The sequence below is a fragment of the Scyliorhinus torazame genome, chromosome 21 (assembly GCF_047496885.1).
Source record: "Scyliorhinus torazame isolate Kashiwa2021f chromosome 21, sScyTor2.1, whole genome shotgun sequence".
NCBI classification, from domain to species: Eukaryota; Metazoa; Chordata; class Chondrichthyes; order Carcharhiniformes; family Scyliorhinidae; genus Scyliorhinus; species Scyliorhinus torazame.
The window spans coordinates 61,217,095-61,242,578 of record NC_092727.1 but is presented as its reverse complement, the minus strand read 5'-3'; the positions used below and the strand labels follow the sequence as shown (position 1 = coordinate 61,242,578).

Below are 25,484 nucleotides of genomic sequence, written 5' to 3'. Positions count from 1 at the left end.
TGGTTGCGGCTTTTTTCCATGTCCTTGATGGCAGCCTCTTGGGCTTCCAGTCTCTTCTCCGCTCTGCTCAGGGCGAGCTGTATCGGTGCCAGAGTTTCAGCCACCCCGTCCTTCGCTGCAGCCTGAATGTCCGCTGTTATCTCCAGCTGGTGCTCCCTCAGTGCCTCCGAGAAGGATGCCTTCCAGCTCTCCCCCGGTGCGGGAGGGGTTTGTTCGTGGCTGCCCTGCCCTTCTCGCTCCAGCGAAACTCTTGCTCCAGCGAAACTTGCGCTTCAGTGCCTCGTGCGTTGGTCAGCTCGTCCAAATGCTGCCGTTCCTGGCCCCTTCTAGTGAGGGAACGAGAGAGACTCGCGGTTGGTGTGTTGCCTCCCAGGTGCCAGGGTCCATGATTTCTCGGATCGTGTTTTCGGGATTCTTAAGGGGGAGGAGGAGCAGTCCCAAGTCATGGTCCACATAGGCACCAAGGACATAGGTAGGAAAAGGGATAGGGATGTAAGGCAGGAATTCAGGGAGCTAAGGTGGAATTTTAGAGCTAGAACAAACAGAGTTATTATCTCTGAGTTGTTACCCGTGCCACGTGCTAGCGAGACGAGGAATAGGGAGAGAGAGCAGTTGAACACGTGGCTATAGGGATGGTGCAGGAGGGAGGGTTTCAGATACCTGGATAATTGGGGCTCATTCTGGGATAGGTGGGGACCTCTACAAACGGGATGGTCTGCACCTGGACCAGAGGGGTACCAATATCCTGGGGGGGAAATTTGCTAATGCTCTTCGGGAGGGTTTAAACTAGTTTGGCAGGGGATTGGGAACCTGAATTGTAGTTCCAGTATACAGGAGGTTGAGAGTAGTGAGGTCATGAGTAAGGTTTCAAGGTTGCAGGAGTGTACTGGCAGGCAGGAAGGTGGTTTAAAGTGTGTCTACTTCAACGCCAGGAGCATCCGGAATAAGGTGGGTGAACGTGCAGCATGGGTTGATACCTGGGACTTCGATGTTGTGGCCATTTCGGAGACATGGGTAGAGCAGGGACAGGAATGGTTGTTGCAGGTTCCGGGGTTTAGATGTTTCAGTAAGCTCAGGGAAGGTGGTAAAAGAGGTGGAGGGGTGGCATTGTTAGTCAAGAACAGTATTACGGTGGCAGAAAGGACGTTTGATGAGGACTCGTCTACTGAGGTAGTATGGGCTGAGGTTAGAAACAGGAAAGGAGAGGTCACCCTGTTAGGGGTTTTCTATAGGCTTCCGAAAAGTTCCAGAGATGTAGAGGAAAGGATTGCAAAGATGATTCTGGATAGGAGCGAAAGTAACGGGGTAGTTGTTATGGGGGACTTTAACTTACCAAATATTGCCTGGAAACGCTATAGTTCGAGTACTTTAGATGGGTCCGTTTTTGTCCAATGTGTGCAGGAGGGTTTCCTGACACAGTATGTAGATAGGCCAACAAGAGGCAAGGCCACATTGGATTTGGTACTGGGTAATGAACCAGGACAGGTGTTAGATTTGGAGGTAGGTGAGCACTTTGGTGATAGTGACCACAATTCGGTTACGTTTATTATAGCGATGGAAAGGGATAGGTATATACCGCAGGGCAAGAGTTATATCTGGGGGAAAGGCAATTATGATGCAATGAGGCAAGACTTAGGATGCAAAGGGGGGGGGGGGGGGGAAGGAAACTGCAGGGGATGGGCACAATTGAAATGTGAGTTTGTTCAAGGAACAGCTACTGCGTGTCCTTGATAAGTATGTACCTGTCAGGCAGGGAGGAAATAGTCGAGCGAGGGAACCGTGGTTTACTAAAGTAATCACTTGTCAAGAGGAAGGAGGCGGCTTATGTAAAGATGAGACATGAAGGTTCAGTTACGGCGCTCGAGAGTTACAAGTTAGCTGGGAAGAACCTAAAGAGAGAGCTAAGAAGAGCCAGGAGGGGGCATGAGAAGTCTTTGGCAGGTAGGATCAAGGATAACCCTAAAGCTTTCTATAGGTATGTCAGGAATAAAAGAATGACTAGGGTAAGAGTAGGGCCAGTCAAGGACAGGGATGGGAAGTTGTGCGTGGAGTCCGAGGAGATAGAAGTGCTAAATGAATATTTATCGTCAGTATTCACACAGGAAATGGACAATGTTGTCGAGGAGAATACTGAGATTCAGGCTACTACACTAGAAGGGCTTGAGGTTCATAAGGAGGAGGTGTTAGCAATTCTGGAAAGTGTGAAAATAGATAAGTCCCCTGGGCCGGAAGGGATTTATCCTAGGATTCTCTGGGAAGGGAGGAGATTGCTGAGCCTTTGGTTTGATCTTTATGATGTCATTGTCTACAGGAATAGTGCTAGAAGACTGGAGGATAGCAAATGTTGTCCCCTTGTTCAAGAAGGGGAGTAGAGACAACCCCAGTAACTATAGACCAGTGAGCCTTACTTCTGTTGTGGGCAAAGTCTTGGAAAGGCTTATAAGAGATAAGATTTATAATCATCTAGAAAGGAATAATTTGATTAGGGATAGTCAACACGGTTTTGTGAAGGGTAGGTCGTGCCTCACAAACCTTATTAAGCTCTTTGAGAAGGTGACCAAACAGATGGACGAGGGTAAAGCAGTTGATGTGGTGTATATGGATTTCAGTAAAGCGTTTGATAAGGTTCCCCACGGTAGGCTATTGCAGAAAATACAGAGGCATGGGATTCAGGGTGATTTAGCAGTTTGGATCAGAAATTGGCTAGCTGTAAGAAGACAGAGGGTGGGGTTTGATGGGAAATGTTCAGACTGGAGTCCAGTTACTAGTGGTGTACCACAAGGATCTGTTTTGGGGCCACTGCTGTTTGTCATTTTTATAAATGACCTGGAGGAGGGCGTAGAAGGACGGGTGAGTAAATTTGCAGATGACACTAAATTTGGTGGAGTTGTGGACAGTGTGGATGGATGTTGGAGGTTACAGAGGGACATTGATAAGCTGCAGAGCTGGGCTGAGAGGTGGCAAATGGAGTTTAATGCAGAAAAGTGTTAGGTGATTCATTTTGGAAGGAGTAACAGGAATACAGAGTACTGGGCTAATGGTAAGATTCTTGGTAGCGTGGAAGAGCAGAGATCTCGGTGTCCATGTACATAGATCCCTGAAAATTGCCATCGAGGTTGATTGGGTTGTTAAGAAGGCGTACGGTGTGTTAGCTTTTATTGGTAGAGGGATTGAGTTTCGGAGCCATGAGGTCATGTTGCAGCTGTACAAAACTCTGGTGCGGCCGCATTTGGAGTATTGCGTGCAGTTCTGGTCGCCGCATTATAGGAAGGATGTGGAAGCATAGGAAAGGGTGCAGAGGAGATTTACCAGGATGTTGCCTGGTATGGAGGGAAGATCTTATGAGGAAAGGCTGAGGGACTTGAGGCTGTTTTCGTTAGCGAGAAGAAGGTTAAGAGGTGACTTAATTGAGGCATACAAGATCATCAGAGGATTGGATAGGGTGGACAGTGAGAGCCTTTTTCCTCGGATGGTGATGGCGAGCACGAGGGGACATAGCTTTAAATTGAGGGGAGGTAGATATAGGACAGATGTCAGAGGTAGGTTCTTTACTCAGAGAGTAGTAAGGGCGTGGAATGCCCTGCCTGTAACAGTAGTGGACTCGCCAACATTAAGGGCATTTAAACGGTCATTGGATAAACATATGGATGATAAGGGAATAGTGTAGATGGGCTTTAGATTGGTTTCACAGGTCGGTGCAACATCGAGGGCCGAGGGGCCTGTACTGCGCTGCAATGTTCTATGTTCTATGTTCCACTCCTGGTCTCTGTTCGGCCCCTAGACTGGCTTTTCCCGGGCATTTTGTCCCCCCTCTTTCTTCCTTCCCCCGTCTTCCTAAGGTTAGGGAAATGAATTGCCGAGTTTTCTGATGAGTCTTTGTTAAAAGTTACTATTTTTCGGATCCATGGGAGGAGAGCCACCTGACGTGCGACTGTTCAGCACATCGACATCACCAGAAGTCCCCTGCTTCTATTTTTCAATGAATGACCCCCCCCCCCTCCCAGAGACTCCCTAACTGATGAGCCCCCCCTCCCATAAGAGAGACCCCAGAACTAGAGGGACTACCCACAGATCCCCCCAGAAAAAGGACCCCTGTCTGGAAGCTAGAGATTGCCGCCAGGCAGGAATGTTCCCTTCCTGTCGGGGAACACTTCAGCAGTCAAGGGCATTCAGCCTCTGATCTCCGGTTAAATGTTCTCCAAGGCGGCCTTCAGGACGCGCAACAACGCAAAATCGCCGCGCAGAAACTTATAACCAAGTTCCGCACACTCGAGTACGGCCTCAACTGGGGTCTTGGATTCATGTCGCATTACATTCATCCCCCACCATCTGGCCTGGGTTTGCGAAATCCTACCGACTGTCCTGGCTTGAGACAATTCACACCTCTTTAACCTGGGGTTACCCCTAGCTCTGGATCTGTAAAGACTTATTTACCTGCAAATGCCCGCATTCTAAGTATTGTCTTGCATCCTTGACTTTGTCTATATATATATGTTTCTGGAACATACTTCTTCATTCACCTGAGGAAGGAGAAGTGCTCCGAAACCTCTGTTGGACTTTAACCTGGTGTTGTAAGACTTCTTTCTGTGCTCACCCCAGTCCAACGCCGGCATCTCCACATCATGGAAAGAGAATAGCTGTGACCTGTGTTTAAACCTCCTAGAACCTGTAGGTGCAAGCCATTCATTCATTTCTAGTAGTGGACTGTGATTGACAGCTACCACAAAGCACTGTAGTCTTGATTCAGTCATCTTCCTTTATGGATGACTGACCCCAAGTGCTGAAACCCCAATGTTTACTAACATCAACCACATCAAAGAGAGGTAAGTGGCGGCACGGAAGCAAAGATGGAACCCGCCAGTCAAGAGGTGAATCTACTTCAACATGTGGACAAAGATGTCCTCATCCCCAAAATGCCTTTACCAAACGCTGCCAGGAAGAGGGCTTTTTAATGGTTGTAAAATGCAGAAAAGAAAATGCTGCACTGAAGGAATGTCTTACTTACTATTATAAAGATTCAGCATTACATGAAGAATGTAAACAGGAATATCTGAAGGAGAGGGAAGAATTCCGTCAAACTGGCATTCCTTCTAAGAAAAGACAGCAGAAAGTGCCAAGCAGCATGTAGCCGAGTGCCGGTTCAAGAAAGGAGAACTGACAGAGGGAATTTATACATGAAACCTGGTAATCGTGAAATGAAGAATGAGTCATCATGTTTGAGAAACACAATTTACACATCTCATTTAATTGCTGCATTAAACCAGATTGATCTTATGTACATTTTGTTAATTGTGGAATTGAACCTATTACCGGTGCTTTTTCAAATTTTATAGAGTGAGTGTCTCACATTTGTTTTATTTGGATTGTTGCCTGCAGGATCCCTTGATTATAGATTTTGGCATGTGATTCTGCCGGTTAAATGTCTGAATATGTTAATCAGTGGATTATCAACCATGCTGCAGAATAAAGTAAATATTTATTGATCCATTTAATGAACAACAAAAAAAGATTTTAAAAAGAGGTAAGTGTATTCCAATCACTCAAGCGTGTGATTGCAATACATTCACTGCTCTTTGATGTGGATGATGTTTGCATGAAGGGAGATGATTGAATCGAGGCTGCAGCTTGGCCCACCGCGAGGTCCACCACGTCAGGTTCACATTTGTGATAACTGTAGCAATCCCCGCCCATGTGATTCCCGGCCCAGGGGACCAGATAACCAAGAGGGCCGGGGAATAGGGTGTCGGGCCCGCTAAATGGGTCAGTAAGACCATTTGCATTAGTTTACATCCTCCCACTGGCACAAAGCCCGATTCCACCACCAGTGGTGGGTCGGAATATCTCGATTGGATCAGTAGCCGCGAAGCCTGATGCGTTCCTGATATTTCAATTCTCTGCCACATAGGAGACCCTGCTACCAACGGTGGGAGGTAGAGAATCCAGGCCAGAATCTTTAGCTTTATAAATAGGGGCATAGAGTACAACATCAAGGAGGCTTTGATGAACCAACACTGGTTTGGCCTCAACTAGAATATGGTGTCCAATTCTGGGCACTGTGCTTTAGGAAGGAGGTGGAAGTTTTGGAGAGGGTGCAGACATTATTGATGAGAATTGTTCCAGGGATGCGGAATTTCAGATTTACTGTGCGGTTAGGTGGGGGGAGAGTGGGGTGACGCTCTTGGTGGAAAGAGGACTGACAATTGACTGCAGAAGGGGAATCCGGGAAGCGGTGGGTGGGGTGGCAGTGATGTTGAGGGGAAGAGAGCAGAGAGCGGCTCTCCACCTCTTCCAAACTATCCCCCTTTTCTTTCGTCGGTTTCTCTTCGTACCTCTACCATCTCCCTCGCCCTCCCCGATCTTCTGTCATCCTAACACCCTCCCCTCCATCCCGTAGCTCCACAACCAGGAAGGCAAAAGGCCAAATTAAAAATGCAGAACTCAATGCTGGGGTAGAACCTCAGAGTTTATGAACAGTCAGTTGAGCACTCACTTGATTTTTGCAGTATTCTGGAAACAGTGCGCGGCTGATACAAGCCAGCGGTCGGAAATCACAGAGGCCCCACATGTGTTTCCATACCCCTTCACATGAAGGCTGACCTGCCAAGGCCATTCACCGATCTCCGCATCCACACCTCCCACAATTCGAGAGTGTTTATATGGCCGGGACCCACAACCTGTAGATAAATCAGGAATCCAAGTTAGAGGTCACAGCATATCCACATCTTCCCGAGCTCATCACTGGACCAGACCACAAGCCCCTTCCCAATTCCCATCATGATTTCAAGAATTCTGGACATGGCTTGGAATGGTAGGGGGCCGATATGGTGATCAGGGATCAGTTCCTTCCAGGCAATGTGAAAATGGCTTAAAGTCAGGCCTGAGGTAGAGGGATTAGGGTTAGCCTAACCCTAATGTTAGACCCATTTCTGCTCCTGTTAGGCAATGTTCATTAATATCAAGCCACGCTTTCTCTCACACTCCCCATCCTTGTTCACCCACATTGTACCCCATCCAACCCCTCATCCTCATTCACCCACACTGTACCCCATCCAACCTCCCACCCTCATTCACCCACACTGTACCCCATCCAACCTCCCACCCTCATTCACCCACACTGTACCCCATCCAATCCCCCACCCTCATTCACCCACACTGTACCCCATCCAATCCCCACCCCACCCTCATTCACCCACTCTATACCCCAATTGCCCACCATTGTTCACCCACACTAGAGTCGCTCGGGAGGGGTAACGAGTATGGCAGGGAGATGGGAACTCCCCATCTGAGCATTAGCTCAGAAGGTGTAATAACTGAAGGGGAAATAGAGAACAAAAATAAGAGAACAACAGCATCACCCTGTCTGCTCAAACGCAGTGGTCTGAAGTGTATTTGTTTCAACGCCAGAGGTATGGCCGGTAAGGCATGTCTTTCAGTGGTCCAATCCTTTCTCTGGCCACTCTCTTGCTTTTTACATATGAATAAAAAGCTTTGGGATTCACCTTAATCTTACTTGCCAAGGACTTTTCATGACCCCTTGCCAAGGACTTTTCATGATCCCTTCTAGCCCTCCTAATTTCCTGCTTAAGTACCTCCCTACTTTCGTTTTTACTCCTCAAGGGTTTCGACTGATTCCACCCTTCTAGACCGTACAAAAGTCTCCTTTTTCTTTTAGAAGTTTTAACATCCCCAAGAGTAACTACACTGAAGGACAACATATGTATTTCCAGGAAAGGCACTGCAATTTTAGTCTTTAGATTGTACAACTTAAAATCAGCAAAGGTAGTCTGGAGGATGATTTTATGGTTTGTATTCAGTACAGTATGTTCTAGAACCAGAGAGCAGGCTATTTTAGAAATGGTAATGTGAAATGAGACAGGATTAATCAGACTTCATTCGTCAGGCAAGAGTCAACATAACATAATGGAATTTCATATTCAAATCCGGATTGAGAAATTTAGGTCTGAAACTAGAGTCTTAAACTTAAATAAAGAAACTATAATGGTATGAAGACAGAGTTGGCAGAATTGGCCTGAGAAAATGGGATCTACTAGCAGCACATATTATTTTTGATTTATCCATTGTCCTGCAGTGTAGCTACTCTTAGGGATACTAAAACTACTCATCAGTGACATATTTCCTTGCTTTTTAAAACAATCTTAAATCATTTATTATTAAAAGGTAGGATGAGGGAGAAGCAGTGGTAGACATTTGAGGAAGTATTTCATAACTCTCAACAAACGCATATTCCACTGAGAATGAAAAACTTCGAGAATAATGTACACCTGTAGCTAATTATAGAAGGTATCAAATTGGGAAAAATGCTGCAAAGATTAGGAAAATTTTTAGAAACCTGCAAAAGACCACCAATAAAAAGCAAGAGATTAGAATATGACAAAAAAAGCAAGAAATATGAAAACATACAGCAAGAACCTCGGCAAGGATGTAAAAAAAAAAATTAAGCAGCTAAAATGAGCATTGGCCTGTCGGAGGACGAGACTAGGGAATTAAATGTGCAAACCAATCTATATCAACGAAGTGCCCACGTACATTGTAGCCAGATTTACCGATGATATGAAGATAGGTAGGGGTTGTGAGGGGTACAAAGAGCCTGTAAAGGGTTATAGACAGGTTAAGTGAGGCGGGCGGGGTGTGGGGGGGGGGGGGGGGGGGATGGAGTATAATGTGGGTAAATGTGAACTTGCCCAATTTGGTGGGAAGAACAGTAAAGCAGAAAGTGGAGACGGATTCTGGAGTGTTTCAGGACAGAGAGATCTGGATGTGCTTCTACTTTAATCTTAAGAAGTTAGTATGGAAGTACAAGTAAGGAGGCAGGCAAACAGGATGTTGACCTTCATTGAAAAGATAATGGGGTATATAGAGAATGAGAGGTGAACCTATTGGAATACATAACATACTGGAGGGGTTTGGCTGGGAGGGCGGGGGGGTAGGGGTTGCTCACAGAGTAGACGCTGAGGGGATGCTCGCCCCATAGAAGAATCTAGAACTGGGGGAATAGTTTAAAGATAAGGGTCATCCATTTCAGATGGACATGTTCCTCCTCTCAGACCCTTCTTTCCCAGAGAGCAGGATCATTGAATATATTTATGCTGATCGATAATGATTTCTAGCTTTTAATTTCCAGAATTTTTTGATGACATTTAAATCCCAGGAGGTTGCCATGGTCGGACTTGAGCCCATGCATTAGCCTGGGCCTCTGGATTACTCGTCCAATGACATTACCACAACACACCATCTTCCCAAAGCCAAGGTTAGGCCAGTCATGAACTTATTGAAAGGCAGAGAAAGCTAAATGGCCAATTTCTGCTCCTTTCTCATCAGCTAATGGATAACATCGCCCCCAGTCTGGGAAAGGTGGAAAGGATTTAGTTCAGCCAACAGTAATAAGCAACACAGAAAACCCAGTGGTTGGGATGCAACACAAAGAACACTTACTGCAATTCTGTTCATCTGAACCATCTGCACAATCCTTTGTTCCATCACATTCTGGATTCTTCTTTTGAATGCAGATATCATTCTTACATTTGTAGGTGTAACTAGTGCAGGGGACCGAACGGCTTTCTATACAGAGGAAACAAACATCCAATCCAACAGTCAGCCAGTAAGTCCACCTCACAGTTCAAATGTTTCCTGATCAACGGCTTCAATTAAAACAACATAAAGGAATAAAATAATACTCAGTACAGGTACCAGGCCCCTTATCCAGCATCCCAAAATCTGGAAACAGATCAGGCATATCTTTCATTATCATAGGGTTTGCCGTGTTAAGCACAGTAAGATAACACAGGCTGCAACTGGATGCAGCTTTACCAGAGAGATACTCCACATCTTGAAGTTAGTTCAATATGATTTATTGAACCTGTCACACAGTTAGCTCAATCTTCTGCGAGTTTGACTCTCTGCTAACCTCGTGTGATTAATCTGTCTGACTGAACCAGACTAGCTCTTAGCCACGTGCTGTAGGAGTTATATGATATGCACACCCTGACTCACACTGTAGATGTCACCAGTGGAAAGAGGCGGAGTGCCTTTTATAGTGGGAAACCGCCCCCAAGTGTTCTGCCTGCTGATTGGTTATGTCCTGTTCTCTGTATTCATTGGCTGCCTGTTTGTATCTCATTATGTGCATGTCTGCATATCATGACATTGCCCCTTTTGAAATGTTTTTCTATGGCCTATGTGGAAATATTTACATGTGTAGGCCGAAAAACTAACTTATTTACATACAGCAGCAGATGGGATCATATGTACATGTAAAAACAGGTGTCTAAGGTGTGAAAACAGAACATAGCAAGCAAAACAAGTGTTCATAAGTCCAGTCTCTGGGCTTGTGTCTGATCCTTGTCGACCGCCGGAAAGGTGGCGGTGGGGACGACGGCGCCTTGATAGGCGGGATGGAAGCCTGACTGGTGGCCTCGTGGTTCGAGGTATCAGGAGGTGGCACAATAACGGATGGAAACAATGAAGAGTGTGGTTGCGGGCGGGCAACTGTGCGCAGTGCCCGTCTGTTGCACCGCACAACAGAGCCATCAGCACAACATACGATCGGGGAGCAGCCTGTCGAACAACAACAGCTGGAGCTGACCAGCCTCCATCAGGTAGCTTGATCCGAACAGCATCCTCCGGGAGTAGCACAGGCAAATCAGTGGCATGAGCATCATAGCTCTGCTTTTGCCTGTCCCCGAGTTTCTGCACCTTCTGCAGAACCGGGAAGTGATCCAGGTCAGGCAAGTGTTCCAGGTCAGGCAAGTGTATGGCTGGAAGAGTCGTCCGCAGGTCCCTGTTCATCAGGAGTTGAGCCGGTAACATGCCGGTAGACAGAGGGGTTTCCCTGTACGCAAGCAGCGCAAGGTTGACGTCAGAAGCAGAATCCGCAGCCTTGCAGATAAGCTGCTTCACTATCTGCACCCCTTTCTCAACCTTCCCATTGGACTGCGGGTAATGCGGGCTGTAAGTGACGTGATGATACTGATATACCTGGGCAAATCTTGACCACTCTTGGCTGCTGAAGCAAGGACCGTTGTCACTCATGACAGTGAGTGGAATACCATGCCTGGAGAACGTCTCCTTAAAGGCCTTGATGACGGTCTTGGATGTGAGGTCCTAGAGCTTCACAGCCTCTGGGTAGTTAGAAAAATAATCAATGATTAACACATAATCACGACCATTGGCATGAAAGAGGTCGATGCCCACCTTGGACCACGGGGAGGTCACGATTTTGTGCTGCTGAAGCGTCCCCTTGCCCTGTGCTGGCTGGAAGCGTCGACGGTCAGACAGTCGAGGACCATATTTGAGATATCCTGAGTAATCCCAGGCCAGTAGACAGCTTGCCTGGCTCTGCGCCTGCAATTCGCGACACCCAGATGTCCCTCATGGATTTGCCGGAGCACCAAACTCTGGAGACTGAGTGGAATGACAATGCGGTCCAGCTTGAGGAGGATGCCATCAACCTCCGTCAGGTCGTCCTTCACATTGAAGAATTGAGGGCACTGCCCTTTTTGCCAGCCATTGGCGAGATGGCGCATGACACGCTGTAGAAGAGGGTCTTTGGCCGTCTCCTTGCGAATGCAAATCACCTTTTCATCCGACGTCGGGAGGTTGCTGGGCCACAGCTGCACCTGTGATTCGATCTGTTGGACGAATGCCGGCGGGTCAGCAGGCAAAGTTATGGAGGGGGACAAGGCATCAGCAATAATGAGCTCCTTGCCAGGCGTGTACAGGAGTTCAAAGTCATACCTCCGGAGTCTGAGGAGGATGCGCTGCAGTCGGGGCGTCATGTCGTTCAGGTCCTTGGGGATAATGTGGACCAGAGGCCTGTGGTCCGACAGTGAACGTCGGCAGGCCCAGGCATTCCTTTTCAATTTGGGCATACCGCTGCTCGGTGGATGTCATTGCCCGTGATGCGTAGGCAACCGGTGCTCAGGATGAAATGTTATTGTTCTGGAGCAACACCGCGTGAATGCCGTCCTGGCTCGCATCCGGCGAGATTTTTGATTCCCTGTCAGGGTCAAAAGATGCCAATACAGGTGCAGTGGTGAGCTTGGCTTTCAGCTCCAACCACTCTGCTTGATGAGCTGCCTGCCACTCAAAGGCAGTGGACTTTTTCACCAGGTGTCTGAGGGCCGTGGTGTGTGAGGCCAGGTTTGGGATAAACTTGCTCAAGAAGTTTACCATGCCTAAAAAACGCAGTACCTCCTTCTTGTCTTCAGGGGTCTTCATGGCTTCGATGGCCTTGACCTTGTCTGCGTCCGGGCGCACACCCTGTTGCGATATCTGGTCACCCATGAACTTAAGTGTCGACATGCCAAAGCAACACTTGACCCTGTTCAGCTTGAGGCCATTGGCATGGACACGGTGGAATACCTGCTGGAGACGAGAGATATGCTCATCGGGGGTGGTGGACCATATGATAACGTCGTCCACATACACACGAACTCCTTCAATGCCCTCCATCATCTGCTCCATGATTCTGTGGAAGGTCTCCGAGGCCTAGACAATGCCAAACGGCATAGAATTGTAGCAGTACCTGCCAAACAGTGTGTTGAAGGTGCAGAGCCTTCTGCTGGACTCATCCAGCTGGATTTGTCAGAACCCCTGTGACGCATCAAGCTTTGTGAAAAACCAGGCGGGTGCCATCTCACTTGAGTTCCTCCCGCTTCAGGATGGGGTAGTGTTCCCGCATTATATTCTGGTTGAGATCCTTGGGATCAATACAGATGTGCAGCTCACCCGAAGGCTTTTTCACACATACCATCGAGCTGACCCAGTCCGTCGGTTCCGTAAGTTTAGAAATGATGCCCTGGTCCTGAAGAGCCTTGAGCTGTGCCTTCAGGCGCTCCTTCAGTGGAGCCGGGACCCGGCGTGGTGCGTGGACCACAGGCATGGCATCAGGCCGTAACAGGATGTCGTCAATGCCGGCTTGAAGATCCCCGTTGGGGGAGATCATTGCGTAGACCCGCTGCACAAGGTGTAGCTGCTTGCATACCTGTGCCCCGAGCAGGGAGGCCCTATCTGGCTTGACGATCTCAAACCGTAGCCGTGTGTGATTGTTCTTGTTGGAGACGAGCAGATGGCAGGATCCCAGTGCCGTGATGGCATTGCCTTTAGAGTCCAGGAGCTGGCAGGCTGCCGGAAGGAGCTTGGGTGGCTTCTTGATGCGGTTGAAATCCGCCTGTGAAAGGAGATTGGCAGAAGCACCCTTGTCCAGCTTGAACTGGATTGAGCATTGACTTACTTGCAGCACCTCACGCCATTCATCTGCAGAATCCACATTGAGGATGGACAGGCGTCGTGATGATGTCGGTGAGGCATGTTCACGTGTGGTAATGATGCCCACGTGGCAGGGGGACTCCAGGCAGTCGGCCTCTGGGTCCGTTGTACTGCCAGGATCAGAATCCTGTAAACCTTGCTGGACACTCCTAACGCGTCCGCGTTGGAATTGGGTGCGCTGGCCCTTGACTGGTGGTGCAGACCTGCACACGGCTGCATAGTGTCCAGGCTTCCCGCAATTTAAACATCGGCGGACTCTTGCAGGGCGGTGTCTCTTTAAGTGGGCGGTGCCGCAGTTCGGCACGTCATGACGCTCCGTGCGTCGTCGCACATGCACAGTGCGGTCGGCAGACGTTCGCACCTGCGCAGAGTGGTGATCGGCCGCTTCATCGTCCCAGTCGCATCGCGCATGCGTGGGGCTCCGGGAAGAGCGCGCAAAATGGCTGCTTTCATCAAGGCTGAGGCGCTGCATCCGGGCAATGGCCTGCACACGCTCTGCCGCGTGGGAGGCAAGGTTCTCCTTTTCAGCCGATTTATATTGGGAATACCGATTTTTGGCGTGCTCATGCACTGTGCATGTTTCAATCGCGACTGGCAGGGTCATATTCTTGATTTTTAAAAGCTGCTCTCTGAGGATCAGAGTGAATGCCAAAAACGATCTGGTCCCTGATCATGGAGTCAGCAATATCACCAAAGTTGCAGGACAGCGCTAGTAGACGGAGATTAGTTAGGAAGGAGTTGAAAGATTCATCTTTACCTTGGAGGTTTTGTTTGAACATACAGCGCTCGAAGATTTCATTGGTGGGCTTCCGGTTGTGGCTATGCAGAGCTAAGTCGCACGTTCGGCAGCTCCCGCTAGAAACGGACTTTTGGGCTCTTTTTAGAACCTGTAACAGCTCTTGCTCGACGTTTCCCGGTGTGGGAAGGAGATAGCAACATTCCCCAAATAGTGTATGGCTTGGACCAGGAGTGGGGCAATCAGAAAAGTGGCAGTGAAGCAAAAGAAGGTGCGAGGGAGGAAGACCAAGATGGCGGCGGGTGGAGACCAGGCAGCGTGGATGCAGTGGGTGCAGGAGCAGCAGGAGTTTCTTCAGCGCTGCTTTAGGGAGCTGTAGATCTGCTGGAGCCGATGAAGGCGTCAATCGATAAGCTGCTGGAGACCCAGACGGACCAAGAGGCGGCGATCCTGGAGGTCCGGCAAATGGTCTCTGAGAAGGAAGATGAGATCCTGGGCCTAGCGGTTAAGGTGGAGGTGCACGGGGCGCTCCATAAAAAATGGCAGGAGAGGTTTGAGGAGATGGAGAACCGGTCGAGGTGGAAGAATCTGCGGATCCTGGGCCTCCCGGAGGGATTGGAGGGGTCGGACAGGGGGCCTACGTGGTCACCATGCTGAATTCGCTGATGGGAGCGGGGTCCTTCCAGGGGCCCCTGGAGCTGGAGGGGGCCCACCGAGTGCTGGCGAGGAGGCCCAAGCCCAACGAGCCGCCGCGGGCGGTGCTGGTGCGGTTCCACCGGTTTGCTGATCGGGACTGCGTGCTAAGGTGGGCCAAGAAGGAGTGGAGCAGCAGGTGGGAGAACGCAGAGGTTCGGGTCTACCAAGATTGGAGCGCGGAGGTGGCGAAGAAGAGGGCCGGGTACAATCGGGCGAAGGAGGTGCTGCACAGGAGGGGGGTGAAGTTCGGCATGCTGCAGCCGGCGCGTCTGTGGGTCACCTATAAGGACCGACATCATTATATTGAGTCCCCGGAGGAGGCGTGGGCCTTTGTACAGGCCGAAAAATTGGACTCGGACTGAGGGTCAGGGGGCCGCGGTGAAGGGATGGTTGGGGATTGTGGTGTTGTATTTTGAGCGGGGGTTCTTTGTTCATGGTTGGTTGGTTGGTTCTTTGTTTTTCGGGGGTTGGTTGGGCACGGTTTCGGTTGGGTCCGCCGGGTGGGCTCGTGGAGGGGGGCAGGTAAACGGCTTGGGGTGGTTGATGGCCGGGGGGGGGGGGAGCCTGAGTTGGGGGCAAGGGGACCGGGCCTGAAAAGGGAGATGCGCCAGAGGAGGCGGGGCTGGGTGAGTGGAAAGCTGCTGGAATGGCCAAGGGGGAGCTGGAGTCGGTAGAGGAGGTTGGGGCGGGGTCTGCCGCTGTGGGGAACGGGCCATGCGGGGGGCGCGGGCACGTGGCTGGCCTAGGAGGGGATATGGCTAGTCGGCGGGGGAGGGTAGCCCCCTGATCCGGCTGATAACCTGGAACGTAAGGGGACTGAACGGGCCGGTCAAACGGGCCCGGGTGTTCGCGCACCTGAAGGGGCTGAAGGCAGATGTGGCCATGCTTCAGGAGACGCACCTGAGGGTGGCGGATCAGGTAATGTTGAGAAAGGGGTGGGTAGGGCAGGTGTTTCATTCGGGGTTGGATGCATAAAAATCGGGGGGTGGCGACCTTGGTGGGGAAGGGAGTGTCGTTCGAGGCGTCGAGCATTGTGGCAGACAATGGCGGTAGGTATGTGATGGTAAGTAGCAAGCTGCAGGGGGAGCGGATGGTATTTGTCAATGTATACGCCACGAATTGGGACGATGCGGGCTTCATGTGGCGTATGTTGGGCCGGATTCCGGACCTGGAGACAGGGGGCCTGATAATGGGGGGGGGGGGGGATTTCAATACGGTGCTGGACCCGGCACTAGATCGCTCCAGGTCGAGGACGGGTAGGAGGCCTGCGGCGGCCAAGGTGCTGAGGGGGTTCATGGACCAGATGGGAGGGATGGACCCACTGAGATTTGCGAGGCCAGGGGCCAGAGAATTCTCATTCTTCTCTCATGTCCACAAGGCCTATTCCCGGATTGACTTCTTTGTTATGAGCAGGGCGCTGATTCAGAGAGAGTGGAAGATACTGAGTACTCGGCGATAGCCATTTCCGATCACGCTCTGCATTGGGTAGACCTCGAGCTGGGGGAGGAGAGGGATCAGCGCCCGCTGTGGCGCTTAGAGGTGGGGTTGCTGGCGGATGAGGAGGTGAGCGGGCGGGTCCGAGGGTGCATAGAGAGGTACCTGGAGGCTAATGACAATGGGGAGGTCCAAGTGCGGGTGGTCTGGGAGGCGCTGAAGGCGGTGGTCAGGGGAGAGCTGATCTCCATTAGGGCCCATAAGGAGAGGAGGGAGAAGAGAGAGAGGGAGATGCTGGTGGGAGAGATGGTGAGGGTGGACAGGAGATACGCGGAGGTCCCGGAGGATGGATTGCTTAGGGAGCGGCGCAGCCTCCAGGCCGAATTCGATCTGTTGACCACCAGGAAGGCGGAGGCGCAGTGGAGGAAGGCGCAGGGGGCGGTATATGAATATGGAGAAAAGGCGAGCCGGATGCTGGCGCACCAGCTTCAGAAGCGAGAGGCAGCTAGGGAGATCGGGGGAGTTAAGGATAGGGGAGGGAGCATGGTGCGAAGTGGGGTGGGTATCAATGGGGTCTTCAGAGACTTCTACGAGGAACTGTATCGGTCCGAGCCCCCACTGGAGGAGGGAGAGATGGGTCGCTTTCTGGACCGGTTGAGATTCCCGAGGGTGGAGGAGGGGGAGGTGACGGGGTTGGGGGTGTTGGTTGGGTTGGAGGAGTTGGTCCAAGGGATAGGAAGCATGCAGGCGGGGAAGGCACCGGGGCCAGATGGGTTCCCAGTCGAATTTTATAAGAAGTATGCGGACATGCTGGGCCTTCTGTTGGTAACGGTTTAACGAGGCAAGGGAAGGTGGTGCTTTGCCCCTGACGATGTCTCGGGCGCTGATCTCCTTGATCCTGAAGCAGGACAAGGATCCCTGACAATGTGGGTCATACAGGCCGATATCACTCCTAAATGTAGATGCAAACTTGTTGGCGAAGATTTTAGCCACGAGGATAGAGGAATGTATGCCGCAGGTCATTCACGAGGATCAGACGGGGTTCGTGAAAGGGAGACAGCTGAATACGAATGTACGGAGGCTCTTGAATGTTATAACGATGCCTGCGGTGGAAGGGGAGGCAGCGATGGATGCAGAGAAGGCCTTTGATAGGGTAGAGTGGGGGTACCTGTGGAAGGTGCTGAAAAGGTTCGGGTTTGGGGAGGGGTTTGTCAGGTGGGTGAGGCTGCTGTATGAGGCCCCGGTGGCGAGTGTGGCCACGAACAGAAGGAGGTCAGAGTATTTTCGGTTACACTGGGGGACGAGGCAGGGGTGTCCCCTGTCCCCCCTGCTCTTTGCGCTGCCGATTGAGCCCCTGACCATGGCATTGAGGGTGTCGAGGAATTGGAGGGGGCTGGTGCGGGGTGGGGAGGAACATCGGGTGTCGCTCTATGCGGACGATTTGCTGTTATATGTGGCAGACCCCATGGGGGAAAGCCCGAGGTGATGAGGATTCTCAGGGAGTTTGGGGATTTCTCCGGGTATAAGCTCAATATGGGGAAGAGCGAGCTGTTCGTAGTGCACCCGGGGGACCAGGAGAGGGGGATTGGTGAGCTCCCACTAAAAAGGGCGGAGAGGAGTTTCAGGTACCTGGGGATCCAGGTGGCTAGGAGTTGGGGGGGCCCTGCATAACTTTAACTTCACGAGACTGGTGGAGCAAATGGAGGAGGAGTTTAAGAGGTGGGACGTGCTGCCACTCTCCCTGGCGGGTAGGGTGCAGTCAGTTAAAATGACGGTGCTCCCGAGATTTTTGTTCCTGTTCCAGTGCCTCCCCATCATGATCCCTAAGGCCTTCTTCAGGCGGGTTAATAGGAGCATTATGGGGTTTGTGTGGGCGCAGAAGACCCCGAGGGTGAGAAGGGTGTTCCTGGAGCGGTGCAGGGATAGGGGGGGTTGGCGCTGCCTAACCTCTGTATTATTGGGCCGCCAATGTGGCGATGGTGCGTATGTGGGTGATGGCGGGGGAGGGGGCGGCATGGAAGAGGCTGGAGATGGCGTCCTGTGTGGGCACGAGCCTGGAAGCGCTGGTGACGGCGCCGCTGCCGCTTCCTCCAACGAGGTATACCACGAGCCCGGTGGTGGCGGCTACCCTCAAAATTTGGGGGCAATGGAGACGTCACAGGGGGGTGGTGGGGGCATCGGTGTGGTCCCCGATACGGGGGAACCACCGGTTTGTCCCGGAGAGGATGGACGGAGGGTTTCTGAGCTGGCACATGGCAGGTATTAGAAGGATGGGGGACCTGTTTGTGGACGGGAAGTTCGCGAGCCTGGGTGAGCTGGAGGAGAAGTTTTGGCTCCCCCCGGGGAATACCTTCAGATATATGCAGGTAAGGGCGTTTGTTCGGCGGCAGGTGGTGGAGTTCCCACTGTTGCCACCACGCAGGATCCAGGACAGGGTGCTGTCGGGTGTGTGGGTTGGAGAGGGGAGCATCTCGGCAACGTATCAGGTGATGCAGGAGGAGGAGGAGGAGGCCTCGGTGGAGGAGCTAAAGAGTAAGTGGGAGGAGGAGTTGGGTGAGGAGATTGACGAGGGATGTGGGCGGATGCCCTGCGGAGGGTGAACTCTTCCTCCTCTTGCGCGAGGCTCAGCCTCATACAATTTAAGGTGCTGCATAGGGGTCACATGACCGGGACAAGGATCAGCCGGTTCTTTGGGGGCGAGGACAGGTGTGTTAGGTGCTCAGGGAGCCCAGCAAACCACACCCACATGTTCTGGGCGTGCCCAACGCTGGAGGACTTTTGGAAGGGTGTAGCGAGGACGGTGTCGAGGGTGGTAGGTTCCAGGGTCAAGACGGGCTGGGAGCTCGCAATATTTGGGGTGGCAGAGGAGCCAGGAGTGCAGGAGGCGAAAGAGGCTGGAATTCTGGCCTTTGCATCCCTGGTAGCCTGGCGAAGGATTCTGCTTCAGTGGAAGGATGCGAGGCCCCCAAGCGTGGAATCCTGGATCAGCGATAGGGCGGGGTTTATTAAATTGGAGAAGGTGAATTTTGCCTTAAGGGGATCGGTGCAAGGGTTCTTCAGGTGGTGGCAACCGTTCCTAGACTTCCTGGCAGAGCGTTAGAAGATGGTCAACAGCCGCAGCAACCCGGGGGGGGGGGGGGGGGGGGGGGGGGGGGCCTCGGGGGGGTTGGTTCGTTTTTCTTGAGTGGGCGTGTATATTTGCTTTTGTGTTGATGAAGGCTGTTAATTTATTATTTATGTATAAGGGGGGGGGGGGTTGTTCTTTTCTTTCTGTATTTTGTTGTTGATGTTTTGTGAAAATTTGAATAAAAATTATTTTTTTAAAAAAGATTTCATTGGTGTCGACTTCACAATGACTATCAAACTTGTCCAGGACGATCTGAAACTTTGTCTTGTCCTGGCCTTCGGTGAAGTTCAGCGAGTTGAAGAGTTGGATGGTTTGATCTCCTGCAGTTGAGAGGAGAAGCGCGAACTTCCTTGTATCAGACACACCCTCGAGGTCTGAGGCTTCGATGTACAGCAGAAACCTTTGCTTGAAAGTCCGCCAGTTGGCACTGAAATTGTCGGAGGTCCGCAACTGTTGAGGAGCCTGGATCTTCTCCATTGTGCGGGGATACATTAGCTGGTCGTCACGGAACAATCCTTTGTGAGTTCGACTCTCTGCTAACCTAGTGTGATTAATCTGTCTGACTGAACCAGACTAGCTCTTAGCCACGTGCTGTAGGAGATATATATGTAATGTACACCCTGACTCACACTGTAGATGTCACCAGTGGAAAGAGGCGGAGTGCCTCGTGCCTTTTATAGTGGGAAACCACCCCCAAGTGTTCTGCCTGCTGATTGGTTATGTCCTGTTCTCTGTATTCATTGGCTGCCTGTTTGTATCTCATTATGTGCATGTCTGCATATCACGTCAGGGTTGAATTGCAGGGTTTCATTACGGGGTTTCATTGATATCCCCAAATACTTCTGCAGAGCAGGAGGCCATTCAGCCCATCGAAGCTGCTCCACCATTCAATGAGATCATGACTGATCTGATGTGATAATCCTCAACTCCACTTTCCTGCCTTATCCCCATAACCCTTTATTCTCTTACTGATTACAAATCTGTCTATCTCAGCCTTGAACAAATTTAACAGCCTCTACAGCTCTCTATGGTAAAGTATTCCACAGATTCACTACTCACTGGGTGAAGAGATTCCTCCCCATCTATCTTAAATGGGCCCCTTTATCTATTCTGTGAGTTACCACCTGAAAGAATTTTAATAAATTTACCAGGCATGATTTACCCTTCATGAAGCCATGCTGACTCTGCTCAATGATGTAGTTCTAAATGCTCTGCTGTTATATCCTTTATAGTTAACTCAATGACAGAAGTTAAACTAACTGGCTTTTACCATTATTACTCTGTCAGCATTAGTTGCAGAGGGGTTCGTCCGGTGAGCTGATGCCTTTTCTTTGGGTCCAGCCTATACCCCCAGCCCCAGCCCAGGGTTCGATACAGAGTAAAGCTCCTTCTATATTATCTCCATCAAACACTGCCAGGACAGGTACAGTAATGGATACAGAATGATTTCCAAGTGTAAGATCCCACTGCTTACCGCTCTTGCAGTCTTTCTCGTCAGTTCCATCTCCACACTCGTCTACCAGATTGCATTTCTGCTCCTCAGGGACACACTTGCCATTCGCACATTTCATCTCCTCAGAATCACACTCTGAAAAATACAAAATGTGACCAATGTAACAATTAAGTTACTCTTATTTTCCAGATTACACACACAGCCGCGTGGAGGCGTCTGGAAGAAACAGTAAGGGAGGTGGGGAAGACATATGAGTATGCATGCGAGGGTGGGTGTTAGCATTAGAGTGCAGCAGATGGATGGGGGGAGGTCTGGACAGGCGGGAGAGTGGAAGTGATAGAGAGAGAGGGACAATGAGAGACAGAGTGGCGAAGGAGCAAGAAAATGAGAGTGGGAGTGGTAGAGAGTGGGGAATGGGACAATAATAGATAAGAATGCCATTGTAGATATAACGGTGATTGAGGAACCAGAAGGACGAGGTACTTACGGCAATTGGCCTCATCACTGTTATCACCACAGTCGTTGACACCATCACACTTCCAGAAGTTGGATTTACACAGACCCGTACCACACTGGAACTGGCCTTCTTTACAATCTGTGGGGGAGACAGAAATAAAATCAGTAACACGGCATTGTGAGTCTCCAATCCTACCAATGAGTCTCCAACCACACCATCACTCCCCTTCAGCTCAGGAACTCGTGTGTTGCTGAGAACATCACCCCTCACCGTCCATCCCTCCCCTTCTCCCCAAGTTCAGTATCTTCACTCACTGTTACTCTCCAACCCTTCTTTGAGAGGAGCTATTCTGCCCCTCAAGTTTGTTCATCGTTCAATTGATTAAGTCATTGTCAATGGTAAGATTGGCAACTCTGAGTGAAGCTATTCGGAGACATTTATTTTTCCGAACATAATGAAGTAATTGATTGACCTTTGGCCTGTCATTTTCACACCTATGCTTAATAAAGACACCATTTTTTAGTTTAGTGTCAAGTCTATCGGCAAAAAGGACTTCCGGTGACGACGACGTGTTGAGAAGTCGCACATCATGGCGAGCGTACGGACAAATACCACCAGCTCGAAATACTTCCAGCTGCACAGAGACACCAGGCAGGGATGTCCGTTAGCCCCACTGCTGTTCGCCTTAGCGATCGAACCATTAGCAATTGCGCTCAGACAGCAAACAACTGGAAGGGGATCCATAGAGGAGGCAGAGAGCACAGAATCTCCTCTATGCGGATGGCCTGCATCTCTACATCTCCAACCCACAAGGCAGCATGGGAGGAATCATTGCTCGGCTGAAAGAGTTTGGAGTCTTCTCGGGCTACAAACGTAACATGAACAAAAGTGAGATTTTCCAGGTGAACCCGCAAGGGGGAGGGGCAGAGATGGTGGGGCTGCCGTTTAAACAGGCCCGCCACAAATTCCGCTACCTGGGGATCCAAGTCGCCCATGACTGGGTAGGGGTCCACAAATGGAACCTGACCAGTCTGACAGAGGAAGTAAAAAGGGACCTGCAGAGATGGAACACACTCCCACTCTCCCTGACGGGGAAAGTGCAGACGATCAAAATGATGCTACAACCACACCAAGTCCCATCACGCAGTAAGTACAAGTGCACTCACATCAGTCTATTTGAATTAAAACTGGAATCCATTAAAAAAACATGTAAAATCTGTGAAGTTAAATTACTGGCTCTTGGTACAAACGTTCCCACAATGTTCTGCTAATGAAGTCCATTGCTGAGCAGAGGGGCAGGGTGGGCGCGGAGGGGCAGGGTGGGCGCGGAGGGGCAGGGTGGGCGCGGAGGGGCAGGGTGGGCGCGGAGGGGCAGGGTGGGCGCGGAGGGGCAGGGTGGGCGCGGAGGGGCAGGGTGGGCGCGGAGGGGCAGGGTGGGCGCGGAGGGGCAGGGTGGGCGCGGAGGGGCAGGGTGGGCGCGGAGGGGCAGGGTGGGCGCGGAGGGGCAGGGTGGGCGCGGAGGGGCAGGGTGGGCGCGGAGGGGCAGGGTGGGCGCGGAGGGGCAGGGTGGGCGCGGAGGGGCAGGGTGGGCGCGGAGGGGCAGGGTGGGCGCGGAGGGGCAGGGTGGGCGCGGAGGGGCAGGGTGGGCGCGGAGGGGCAGGGTGGGCGCGGAGGGGCAGGGTGGGCGCGGAGGGGCAGGGTGGGCGCGGAGGGGCAGGGTGGGCGCGGAGGGGCAGGGTGGGCGCGGAGGGGCAGGGTGGGCGCGGAGGGGCAGGGTGGGCGCGGAGGGGCAGGGTGGGCGCGGAGGGGCAGGGTGGGCGCGGAGGGGCAGGGTGGGCGCGGAGGGGCAGGGTGGGCGCGGAGGGGCAGGGTGGGCGCGGAGGGGCAGGGTGGGCGGGGAGGGGCAGGGTGGGCGGGGAGGGGCAGGGTGGGCGGGGAGGGGCAGGGTGGGCGGGGAGGGGCAGGGTGGGCGGGGAGGGGCAGGGTGGGCGGGGAGGGGCAGGGTGGGCGGGGAGGGGCAGGGTGGGCGGGGAGGGGCAGGGTGGGCGGGGAGGGGCAGGGTGGGCGCGGAGGGGCAGGGTGGGCGCGGAGGGGCAGGGTGGGCGCGGAGGGGCAGGGTGGGCGCGGAGGGGCAGGGTGGGCGCGGAGGGGCAGGGTGGGCGCGGAGGGGCAGGGTGGGCGCGGAGGGGCAGGGTGGGCGCGGAGGGGCAGGGTGGGCGCGGAGGGGCAGGGTGGGCGCGGAGGGGCAGGGTGGGCGCGGAGGGGCAGGGTGGGCGCGGAGGGGCAGGGTGGGCGCGGAGGGGCAGGGTGGGCGCGGAGGGGCAGGGTGGGCGCGGAGGGGCAGGGTGGGCGCGGAGGGGCAGGGTGGGCGCGGAGGGGCAGGGTGGGCGCGGAGGGGCAGGGTGGGCGCGGAGGGGCAGGGTGGGCGCGGAGGGGCAGGGTGGGCGCGGAGGGGCAGGGTGGGCGCGGAGGGGCAGGGTGGGCGCGGAGGGGCAGGGTGGGCGCGGAGGGGCAGGGTGGGCGCGGAGGGGCAGGGTGGGCGCGGAGGGGCAGGGTGGGCGCGGAGGGGCAGGGTGGGCGCGGAGGGGCAGGGTGGGCGCGGAGGGGCAGGGTGGGCGCGGAGGGGCAGGGTGGGCGCGGAGGGGCAGGGTGGGCGCGGAGGGGCAGGGTGGGCGCGGAGGGGCAGGGTGGGCGCGGAGGGGCAGGGTGGGCGCGGAGGGGCAGGGTGGGCGCGGAGGGGCAGGGTGGGCGCGGAGGGGCAGGGTGGGCGCGGAGGGGCAGGGTGGGCGCGGAGGGGCAGGGTGGGCGCGGAGGGGCAGGGTGGGCGCGGAGGGGCAGGGTGGGCGCGGAGGGGCAGGGTGGGCGCGGAGGGGCAGGGTGGGCGCGGAGGGGCAGGGTGGGCGCGGAGGGGCAGGGTGGGCGCGGAGGGGCAGGGTGGGCGCGGAGGGGCAGGGTGGGCGCGGAGGGGCAGGGTGGGCGCGGAGGGGCAGGGTGGGCGCGGAGGGGCAGGGTGGGCGCGGAGGGGCAGGGTGGGCGCGGAGGGGCAGGGTGGGCGCGGAGGGGCAGGGTGGGCGCGGAGGGGCAGGGTGGGCGCGGAGGGGCAGGGTGGGCGCGGAGGGGCAGGGTGGGCGCGGAGGGGCAGGGTGGGCGCGGAGGGGCAGGGTGGGCGCGGAGGGGCAGGGTGGGCGCGGAGGGGCAGGGTGGGCGCGGAGGGGCAGGGTGGGCGCGGAGGGGCAGGGTGGGCGCGGAGGGGCAGGGTGGGCGCGGAGGGGCAGGGTGGGCGCGGAGGGGCAGGGTGGGCGCGGAGGGGCAGGGTGGGCGGGGAGGGGCAGGGTGGGCGGGGAGGGGCAGGGTGGGCGGGGAGGGGCAGGGTGGGCGGGGAGGGGCAGGGTGGGCGGGGAGGGGCAGGGTGGGCGGGGAGGGGCAGGGTGGGCGGGGAGGGGCAGGGTGGGCGGGGAGGGGCAGGGTGGGCGGGGAGGGGCAGGGTGGGCGGGGAGGGGCAGGGTGGGCGGGGAGGGGCAGGGTGGGCGGGGAGGGGCAGGGTGGGCGGGGAGGGGCAGGGTGGGCGGGGAGGGGCAGGGTGGGCGGGGAGGGGCAGGGTGGGCGGGGAGGGGCAGGGTGGGCGGGGAGGGGCAGGGTGGGCGGGGAGGGGCAGGGTGGGCGGGGAGGGGCAGGGTGGGCGGGGAGGGGCAGGGTGGGCGCGGAGGGGCAGGGTGGGCGCGGAGGGGCAGGGTGGGCGCGGAGGGGCAGGGTGGGCGCGGAGGGGCAGGGTGGGCGCGGAGGGGCAGGGTGGGCGCGGAGGGGCAGGGTGGGCGCGGAGGGGCAGGGTGGGCGCGGAGGGGCAGGGTGGGCGCGGAGGGGCAGGGTGGGCGCGGAGGGGCAGGGTGGGCGCGGAGGGGCAGGGTGGGCGCGGAGGGGCAGGGTGGGCGCGGAGGGGCAGGGTGGGCGCGGAGGGGCAGGGTGGGCGCGGAGGGGCAGGGTGGGCGCGGAGGGGCAGGGTGGGCGCGGAGGGGCAGGGTGGGCGCGGAGGGGCAGGGTGGGCGCGGAGGGGCAGGGTGGGCGGGGAGGGGCAGGGTGGGCGGGGAGGGGCAGGGTGGGCGGGGAGGGGCAGGGTGGGCGGGGAGGGGCAGGGTGGGCGGGGAGGGGCAGGGTGGGCGGGGAGGGGCAGGGTGGGCGGGGAGGGGCAGGGTGGGCGGGGAGGGGCAGGGTGGGCGGGGAGGGGCAGGGTGGGCGGGGAGGGGCAGGGTGGGCGGGGAGGGGCAGGGTGGGCGGGGAGGGGCAGGGTGGGCGGGGA

At 54.5% G+C, this 25,484-nt stretch overlaps 1 protein-coding gene across 1 annotated transcript in view; it reads right to left on the bottom strand.

Annotated features, from left to right (window-relative positions):
• Positions 1-25,484, bottom strand: part of LOC140398312 (suppressor of tumorigenicity 14 protein homolog) — a 141,272-nt gene that overhangs the window by 7,521 nt on the left and 108,267 nt on the right. Inside the window, exons 13-16 of the mRNA XM_072486861.1 lie at positions 21,221-21,328; positions 20,755-20,868; positions 9,454-9,579; positions 6,491-6,674 (exon numbers count right to left, since the gene is read on the bottom strand). Of these exons, the coding sequence (XP_072342962.1) occupies positions 6,491-6,674; positions 9,454-9,579; positions 20,755-20,868; positions 21,221-21,328 (532 nt within the window). The remainder of the gene's footprint in view (positions 1-6,490; positions 6,675-9,453; positions 9,580-20,754; positions 20,869-21,220; positions 21,329-25,484) is intronic.